The 9,371-nt window shown below is 62.2% G+C and overlaps 1 protein-coding gene across 3 annotated transcripts; it reads left to right on the top strand.

The window, feature by feature from the left end:
• The first annotated feature begins 6 nt into the window (after window positions 1-6).
• SEPTIN5 (septin 5) lies at window positions 7-8,745 on the top strand. Of its 3 annotated transcripts, XM_029922568.1 has the most exons (12): window positions 7-51; window positions 185-195; window positions 4,607-4,703; window positions 4,811-4,897; window positions 5,168-5,291; window positions 5,379-5,513; window positions 5,711-5,828; window positions 5,971-6,072; window positions 6,853-6,949; window positions 7,035-7,170; window positions 7,403-7,505; window positions 7,612-8,745. In XM_029922568.1, exons 1-12 carry the CDS (start codon window positions 9-11, stop codon window positions 7,666-7,668), a joined length of 1,110 nt encoding a protein of 369 aa, XP_029778428.1. In that variant the 5' UTR covers window positions 7-8; the 3' UTR covers window positions 7,669-8,745. The 3 variants fall into 3 exon arrangements, with proteins under 3 accessions (XP_029778428.1, XP_029778429.1, XP_029778426.1); XM_029922566.1 differs by lacking the exons at window positions 7-51; window positions 185-195 and adding an exon at window positions 3,596-3,956; XM_029922569.1 differs by lacking the exons at window positions 7-51; window positions 185-195; window positions 7,612-8,745 and adding an exon at window positions 3,586-3,956 and having other exon boundaries at window positions 7,046-7,170; window positions 7,403-7,465.
• The last annotated feature ends 626 nt before the right edge of the window (window positions 8,746-9,371 follow it).

Raw genomic sequence — 9,371 nt, forward strand, 5'->3', positions numbered from 1 at the left:
CGGCCACCATGAGCACAGGCCTGCGGTACAAGAGCAAGCTGGCGACCCCAGGTGAGCCCGGCGCCTGCCCGCGCGCCCGCGCGCGCCTTTGTCCCCTCCGCCCGCCGGCCTCTCACTGTGTCTTTTCGTCTTTCCCCCGCCCGCCGGCCCGGACCCGGACCCCGACCCGACCCCAACCCCGCAGAGGACAAGCAGGTACGTGCGCGCCGCGCTCCCCCAGCCAGCTGTCACCCATTGTGCCACCAACGCCGCTGGCGCCCAGGCGCGACCCCGCCCCCGCCGGCAGTCATCCCGCCCTGTCGTGATAACCGATTGTCAACTGGGGCAGTGCCGCCGGCCCAGGGCTACAGAGGGGAAGAGTGGGCACTGGGCCCCTGGGGGCTTGGCCCCTGACCCTTACAGTAGGGGTGCCCCTCCCAGGGTGGGGGGATGGGCTGGGTGTCTCCCAGTGGTCCAGCCAGCATATCCTCCCTGAACTGGCCTTAGGCCTTGTGCTGGGGTTCCTGAGTGAGGCTACTGTCACGGCAGGCCACAGGCTAGGGGAGGGGTCTGTATCCACCAGCCAGCACCCAGGCCCTAAGCAGCCCCACCCCACCCCTGAGCATCTTATGTCTCTTTGCCCCACACACCAATTTGAGTGGGCTGATCTGTAGCCAGGCCTCTTCCCCAGACTGGGAGCCTCCAAGGCCTGGTCTGAGTCATCCCTGTGCCTAGTACGGGTCTTCCAACCTAGTGGGTACAAATAGGCTTATGGCTTCCCAAAGGGGCTGGCCTGGCCCTCACCCAGGGAGTGCAGAGCCTGACAGGAGTCTGATCTGGGCACCCACTATGAAACCCAGCTGAGGCTGGGGTTAAACAGAGCTGGAAGACTGAGAGTGGGGTGGGGGTGGGTAACCAGATGGGCAGGGGGCTCCAGGGCAGCCCTCCTGGGGACCTCTCTGGCTTGAGCTCATTCATTTTGGGAGATTTCCTTGCCCAACTCTGGCACCAAGGTGGCCTTGGCACCCCTCGTCAGGGATAGGAATTCACACAGTGGGTAAATACTGAGTAGAACCCCGAAGTCCTGGCCCAGGGTGTGGACCAGCAGGTGGGGTGGTGGCTGGGAGTCACTGGCTGCCAGGTGCCAGTCTCCTGGCAGGGACGTGCCCCACCCTAGGACAGGTGAGGCTCTTGGGGAGGGGCCCCTCAGCCTCAACCTGCTGGCAGGGCCTCTCCAGGGAGCCTGGGCCAGAAGCTGTCTTCCTATCAAGGCAGGTCAGACAATGCCTGAGATGCAGGGACACATGCTGCCAGGCTATTGTTTGAGGAGAGAGAGAGGCCCTGGGAGACCAGCCCCACAGCTTCTCCTGGGCTTCAGGCACTTGGAGTTACTGCCCAGTGCCAACAGGGCCTCCCTCCTGCCAAGGTGTGAGCACCTTCAGGCCTGTGTCTGCCTGTCCTTCGTCCTTCGAGGTCAGTTAGGAGCCAGCCTCACCCTTCTCCTGACCCTCAGACCAGAGGGAGAGCGCACCATGCAGGTGGGAGGGGGAGCCCCAGGAACAAAGCAGGGAGCCAGGTCTTTGGAATACGCTCCCTGAGGATCTTGGGGGAGCTGGAAGAAAGTGATAGTTTCACTGTTAGCATCGTTTGACATTAGTGAGCTTTGGTCTATCCACACTGTGAAAGAGGGTGGGGGGAGCCCTCCATGTCCCCATCCTCTGATCCCCACCTTGTCTCAGGCAGTGATGGGGGCTCTGGTGGCTCTGGTGGCTGCTTCCAGAGCCGACTCCAGTGATTCTAAGAATGGAAATGCCTCGAGAGTCTCAGGCACTGGGAGGAGGTGGGCGCAGCTGTGTCTACAGCTCAGGAAACCCAGAGGAATATTTGTTGTATTTCATAGGCCAGAGAGGGGGGGGCAGGGCCCCTCCCCTGGAGCTCCCCCAGGGAATCCACAGGCCCTGTCGGGGTGAGTTTGGGTGCAAGGGCAGGAGCTGAGAGTGAGACTCTTGCCCTCATGACCTGGACCCTCCTGACTCTTGTGCTCCTGACCTGGACCTCCCCAGAGGCTGTTGCTTTATCAGTGGGGAAATTGAGGCAGTCTGGGAGTGACAAGCTCCAGTCCCCATAGACACCCAGCTATGAAGTGCTGAGGTCTAGACCCAGGTGCGTCTGTCTTAGAGATGCCCCAAGCCTGAGATGCCAGCCTGGGGGGGGGATTAGGCTGAGGGTCAGTATCTATAGCGGACCTACAGGTGAAGGCTGGGTGGGACGTGGCCCAGGCACGTCCTACAGGTCCACATGGCAGAGGGCTGGGGCCAGTGTGGAGACTTTCTCAGGGCAAGGACTGAGGGGCCCAGCTGGGAGAGCTGAGGGAGGTGCCCTGTGGCTTCCCCCTGCTCTCCTCTGGATGAAAGGTTCTCCTGTTCCCAGCTGTGGGCCCACCCCTCCTCCCCAGGTGCCAGGGGCCTCCAGGCCCCACAGCAACATCATGAGCTTGGACAGATGGGCAGAGGGCCCTCAATCAGGGGAGCCAAGAAGGGAGACCCAGGGCGGGGAAGAGCTGGGGGACCGCCTAGCCCCACTATACACAATCCAAGAAGTATGTCTGTTCTTGTTGCAGCTTCTTTCCAAGCCTCCCTCCTGCCTGGCTGGTACCCCCTGGTTCAGATTCTGGTAGGGTCCTGGAGAGAGGGGTGAGGAAGCGTTTGGTGGCCCAGGACAGGCCTGTGGCCCCAGGGCAGGGGGGGGGGTGTCACAGAGAGGGAGAACTATACTGGCTGGAGCTCTCCAGTCCCCATGGGCCCATGCTGTGGGTCAGAGCAGGCAAGGAAGCTGAGAGGGAGCCGCGTGATGGGGAGGGGGATAAGTTTACGCCACATACCCTCCCCCTACTTTTGCTAGCAGGAGTGGTCTGGGGGCAGCTGTGGCCAGTGCTGGCTGGCTGCAGCTTCCAAGTTCCCCGGAGGTAGGGTGGGTAGGCCTCTGATGCTCTAACTGTGCCCCCGCCTGCCTTGAGCCTTTGCAAACCTGGGGGAAGGGGCGGTGGGTCCAGGCTGGGGAGGTGGGCTCTCCCCCCGCCCAGTTCCCACGTGTCTGGAAGGGGCCACACCAGGCAAGAACACTCCTGCCCCCAACACACACACAATACACACGAGGGGGGAGGGGCAAGTACAAGGAGGGGTGTGGCCGTGGGTAGTTGGGGCTCCGCGACACCAACGGGGCGGTTTCCGGGCCAATTCTACGCGGAGAGGAGTGAAAGGGGCCGGTTCCCGCGTGGGTGTGCGTAGGTCCCGGGAGCGTTCTTCCGGCGCCCTCTGGCGGTCGAAAGCCGCGCCGCACCTGGAGGGGGCGGGACGCGGGGCGGCCACAACCCCCGCCCCCTAGAGCCCTTGGGTGGGCCTGGTTTCCCCACCCTCCCACCCGGGTGGTCGAGACTCCCGGACCGAGGTCACAGGTCCGGCAGCGGGGCTCCGCCTCCGCGTCTATGAGCGCCTATGCTGGGCCCTGCCCTCCGAAGCAGCTTTCCGGTGGCTCCGCCCGCGGCCCAATTTCCAGGCGACTGTTTCCCGGCGACCGTGCGGGTGGGGCGGTCTTGTCCCCCACCCCCCGCCCGCCGGCGCCTGCGAGGCCCCGCCTCTGGTTCGGTGCGGGAGCCTGGCCTGCCTGGGGCTGCGACCGCGCGGGGTGCTCGGGGCGGGTCGGCAGAGGCAGAGCATGGCACGCGCGGCCTTTGGGGTCGGCAGCACCGCGGGTGGGCAACATCCCTTTTCTGGGCCTCAGTTCCCGCGTCTATAAAACTGGGGCGAGAGCAGGGCTTCAAGGCAATACCGCCTGTAAGTCCCTCCTGAAAGCCTGGCCCCTGTGGGTCTGACCCGGTCTGGGGTCCGAACGCAGCGATGGACTCGCTGGCAGCGCCCCAGGACCGCCTGGTGGAGCAGCTGCTGTCACCGCGGACCCAGGCCCAGAGGCGGCTCAAGGTGTGTGTGGAGAGGGGAGTGGAATGTGGGTCAGCGTGTGTGTGCCTGCTGGATCCCGGTCGCGAGGGCTCTGGGACTCGACAGGGACTAGCAGGGCCAGGGTCCGCCTGGGTGGGTGCTGGGACCCCGAGGGCGGGGGAGGCTCGGTGCCGCTGTCTATAAATAGCCCTTGCTCCGCCTTGGTAGCAGCAGCCAGCCACCCCCGCGGCTGGATGGTGGCCAGATGGGGCCTCCCACCCCCTGGTACACTCAGGAGGGGTGAGTATTGAGGCCAGGGGGCTTCTGTCGCCTATGGAGGGCCTTGGTTGTGTCTGAGGGGTCTAGGTCCTGGTGCCCTCTGCCCACCATCCAAGCGAGGACCCAGCCGGCGATACAGCCAGACATACTAAACTCTACACACCCAGACACATTCTCAGGTCCCTGCAAAGCCCCTAGCTGAGGCTGGGACAAGGATGCCTGCCACCCCCTTATCTCCCTTCCCAGCTCCAGGCCTTTGCTCACAGGCCCTCACCCCATTTCTGCTATTGAAACTCCCCACCCAGGGGACTCTGCCCTCTGCTGCTTCCATCACTGAGCCTCATAGGTGACAGGGCATCAGACTGCCCCAGGAACCCAAGCATGCCTCTGACTTGCGCTGCGCCTGCCCCCAGGATATCGACAAGCAGTACGTGGGCTTCGCCACACTGCCCAATCAGGTGCACCGGAAGTCTGTGAAGAAGGGTTTTGATTTCACGCTTATGGTGGCGGGTAAGTGGGCTGGACTCCCAGGTGGGGTAGCTTGGGCCATTAGCCAGACAGGCTTTGTACAGGGGGTCCCAGACTTAACCCGACTCTTTCACTGTACCTGCGGACAGGTGAGTCAGGCCTGGGGAAGTCAACGCTGGTCCACAGCCTCTTCCTGACCGACTTGTACAAGGACCGGAAGCTGCTCAGTGCAGAGGGTGAGTGAGCCCTATGCAGCCCTGGCACTGGTTCTCCATCCTCTGCTGTGTGACCCTTCAAAGGAGTCCTTGCCAAGTCCAGACGCCACTCCTTTCTCCCTACAGCATGGGTCTCCTGTTCAGGGCCCAGGAGGAGTGGCCCAAACCACAGTAAGGCTGTGTGGCCAGGGCTAAATGCTAGAATGGATGAGAACAAGGGTCCTGGCTGCCCGGTGGGGGCCTTAGAGTTGGAGAGACCCCCCCCCCCAACCAATGTCCTGACACCCACAGAGCGCATCAGCCAGACCGTAGAGATCCTGAAGCACACGGTGGACATTGAAGAGAAGGGGGTCAAGCTGAAGCTCACCATTGTAGACACACCGGGCTTCGGGGATGCTGTCAACAACTCCGAGTGGTAAGGAAAGCCTGTCTGGGGAGCAGTCTGTGCCTAGGCCAATCCAGCCTCCCCTCTGGCCTCACGGACCCTCCTGCCTACCTGCAGCTGGAAGCCCATCACTGACTATGTGGACCAGCAGTTTGAACAATATTTCCGTGACGAGAGTGGCCTCAACCGCAAGAACATCCAAGACAACCGTGTGCACTGCTGCCTCTACTTTATCTCCCCCTTCGGACATGGGTGTGTGAATGTCCTCAGAACAGGCCGGGAGGGGGTGGGGGGGACCCTTCTCCGTGGTTCCCCATTTGCTGTACCTGTCACTGTCTATCTTCTACCTATACCCTCACAACTATGCCCTCTCTGAGCCCATCCCATCCTCCTTCTGTGCCCCACCCCACCCCACCATGCCCCTCTCCACCCCTGGATGCTCTCTGCAGGCTTCGGCCAGTGGACGTGGGTTTCATGAAGGCTCTGCATGAGAAGGTGAACATTGTGCCCCTCATCGCCAAAGCTGATTGTCTCGTCCCCAGCGAGATCCGGAAGCTGAAGGAGCGGGTGAGCCTGCTGTGTGTGGCAGCGGGGCCCGGGCTAGGTCTCTGGGACCCAGAACACTAAGTGTGCTGATCCTGGGTGCCAGTGCACCTGGCCCCAGGTCCCTCACCAGCCTCAAACCTGACAGCCCTTTTCCCTGCCACAGATCCGGGAGGAGATTGACAAGTTCGGGATCCATGTGTACCAGTTCCCTGAATGTGACTCTGATGAGGATGAGGACTTCAAGCAGCAGGATCGGGAACTGAAAGTGAGTGGACTGGGATGGCAGAGGGAACTGGAGGTCAGTTACATGGCACCAAGCATCCAGGTCCAGCCCCAGTCTTTTGTCTGGGCATTAGAGTCCATTCACCTGGGGTCGGGGGTTACAGTCACCCATGTCTCCGCTGGCGTGTGCAGTTTGGGCCCCATGTGGTTGGTGTGTCATGGAACACTTGCCAGGACCCAGAGGCACAGTTCTGGCCAGGCTTCCCCCCTGACCCTGCTCCTCGGTCTTCTTCCAATGGGTCATGAGCAGAAGGGTCTGGCCCAGTGGCCACAAGCCTGTGTGTGCCCTGGCTCCTGGAGTTCTGAGCTTCAGATGGTGGTTGTGGCTTTGGGTGCCCCGGGATCTAGAGTGGCAATAACCAAGTCCAAGGCTACGGGACAGTCAGCCACTGGGCCAAAAGCAGGGTAGAGCCCTTGGCCCAGGCCAAAGTCAGCATCACTAATAGGAGGCATGGGCTCAGCTCTGGGGAGGGAGGGATGGTGAAGGTAGCTTGATGGAGCAGTTCCTGATGGGGGATGGTATTAGAAGGGGAGGCTATGCCTGGCTGGGCATGGCCTGGTAAAGGCCCCCGGGGTATGAGCCGTGCTAGCTCTGGCTTCAGAGAAGCCACAAGGATTGAACAACTCCAGGATCTCTTTGGGGAGACGCTGTCGATAGTGATGCTGGAGGGGCAACCAGGTGCTGAGTGCCCATGACCCTCTTCAGCCACTGACCCCACACTCATACTAACTGGGCGGGAGCCCTTGTACCTGCCCTCCCCAGGAGAGTGCGCCCTTCGCAGTTATCGGCAGCAACACAGTGGTGGAAGCCAAGGGGCAGCGAGTCCGGGGGCGACTGTACCCCTGGGGGATCGTGGAGGGTGAGTTCAGGCATGCGGCGTGGCAGAGCGGGTGGGGCAGCTCCTCAGGGCCTGTACCTACCCACCACCCGATCCTGCCCCACAGTGGAGAACCAGGCACACTGCGACTTTGTGAAGCTTCGCAACATGCTTATCCGCACACACATGCACGATCTCAAGGACGTGACGTGCGACGTGCACTACGAGAACTATCGCGCACACTGCATCCAGCAGATGACCAGGTGCGCAGCCCTGACCCGAACCTGGATCATGCGCTTCATGTTCCCAGCCCCGTCTCCCTAACAGAGGGCTGATCCTTGCTGCCTACCCAGATCTGAACTTTGTCCCGACTCCCAAGCAGGCCCCCCACCCTGCACCTTGTCTTCCCAGAGCCAACCCAGTGGTGTGGGAGCTCAGGAGGGCAGAACCTCGGTAGCATTGGGGGTCAAACTGCCCTTCTTGTCCACCCCACAGCAAACTGACCCAGGACAGCCGTATGGAGAGCCCCATCCCCATCCTACCGTTGCCTACCCCTGACGCTGAGACAGAAAAGCTCATCAGGATGAAGGATGAGGAGGTTAGAGGGACCACAGGGGAGGAGCAGGGGCTGGGGTGGGGTGGGGATCAGGCCCTTCCTTTCATGTTTCTTACCCCACTTTCCACTGTTCCCGCCTCACCTCCAGTTAAGGCGCATGCAGGAGATGCTGCAGAAGATGAAGCAGCAAATGCAGGACCAGTGACCCCAACCCAGCCCCACATTGCCGTGGATATACTGCCAGTTTCCAGGCTGGCCCTTCCCATCCCTGGACCCCAACTGGCCTGGACTCCACCCTGGAATAATCTGGATCTCCAACAGGCCTGGGCACACCTCCAGTCCCAGAATGACCCAGACCAGGACTGTTCCTGACTTTTCCTGACCTGACCCAGAGATGCAGGCTCATAGCCCCCAACCAACCCTAATTTATTCTCCGCACCAGTCCCTCCCCTCATTTGTATCTGCTTCCAGGGGGCTTGGACAGCAGCCCCCACAGCTGGCCCTCTGTGACCTCGGGGGAACAGGAGCTAGTTTGGGCCATGACTTTTGAGATCTACCCCTGCCCCAGAAGCTCATGAACTTCGACTCCAGGCCCTCCTCAGGTGGGGGTGGGGGTGGGGTGTGCAACAAGGCAGAATAAGGGAGCAGATCCCTGGCATCCCAGGCCTATTTCCCCACCCCAGTGCCACAGAATGGACATGGGAGCCCTCATGTGCCCCCTCCCTTGGGCCACCCAGCTTATGCTGAGGCCTCATGTGCTGAGGTAACCAGTCCTTCCTTACCTCCTCACCCCTCACTGGGTAGCTCAGTGGCAGGTTGGGTTACAGAAGTACTTAGGATCCCTCCAGACTGAAGGAGGGCACCTGGCTACGGCAAGGATCTCACGGGGCTGGTGGGGCTGGGTTGCCTTTGATTGCCCTCACTCCTCACCCAGGGCTGTGGCCTGGCCTGAGGGCTCCAGGAGCAGTGAGTGGGTGTTGGGCATCCTGGGAACCCCCCACTCCTAGACTGCCATTCCCTGCCTGTGGCTGAAGGTCCCTTCTCTCCAGGAGCAGTGAGTGGGTGCTGGGCAACCCGGGAACCCCCCACTCCTAGACTGCCATTCCCTGCCTGTGGCTGGAGGTCCCTTCTCCCCAGCAGCACTGTTGCCCTGGGTTGCCTAGCCCATCCCTCCCCCACCCCCAGCATGATACCTTCCCCCCAATCCCCCGGTCTCCAGTTTTGTTCAGTTGTGAATGCTGCATCCTGTCCTGGTGACAGGAGAACAATGTTGGTGAAGTCACATCGGTGTCTGAGTGATCCATGCGCCCCTGGGAGTTTGTGGCCGCGGAAGCCCTGGTGGCCTGCGAGTCCTGGTGATAGCGCTCTATCTGTGGCCGCAGCTCCTGTCCGCTCGGCCTCCGGGTTATTTCTGGCGGGTGGCTGCGCTGTGGTCTGTTTGGCCGGTGCGCTGGGGCCTGGCAGGGGTGGGGCGGCCTTATCGCTCGGCTCTCCCGCCAAGGCTTAGCGCTTCAGAGCAAGCGGGGTCACCATCCGCTCGCCATGGGCTCTGGTGAGTTTGGGGTCAGCCAGGCCCTGGCTGCCCTCCTTGAGCAGAGTCGGGTTGGGAGGGACTGCAGTCGTTTGGGCTGCAGTCGGGAGACTTGGGTCGGACTTCCGAGGAGGAGTTCCAGCCAGCGCGCGAATGGTCGAGGTGGAGAGGCTTTCAGGCCCCGGGTGCACAGGGACCCTACTAGGTGCCACACAGGCCATCAGGCTCACGGTAGCGCTTCCCTTGCAGGGCCGCGCTGGGCGCTGGGCCTGCTGCTCCTGCTGCTAGCGCCGCCCAGCCGCCTGGCCGCGGGCTGCCCGGCGCCGTGTGGCTGCGCGAAGACGCACGTGGATTGCGGGCGCCGCGGGCTGACACTG

This window comes from Suricata suricatta, chromosome 14, assembly GCF_006229205.1.
Source record: "Suricata suricatta isolate VVHF042 chromosome 14, meerkat_22Aug2017_6uvM2_HiC, whole genome shotgun sequence".
Classification (NCBI taxonomy): domain Eukaryota; kingdom Metazoa; phylum Chordata; class Mammalia; order Carnivora; family Herpestidae; genus Suricata; species Suricata suricatta.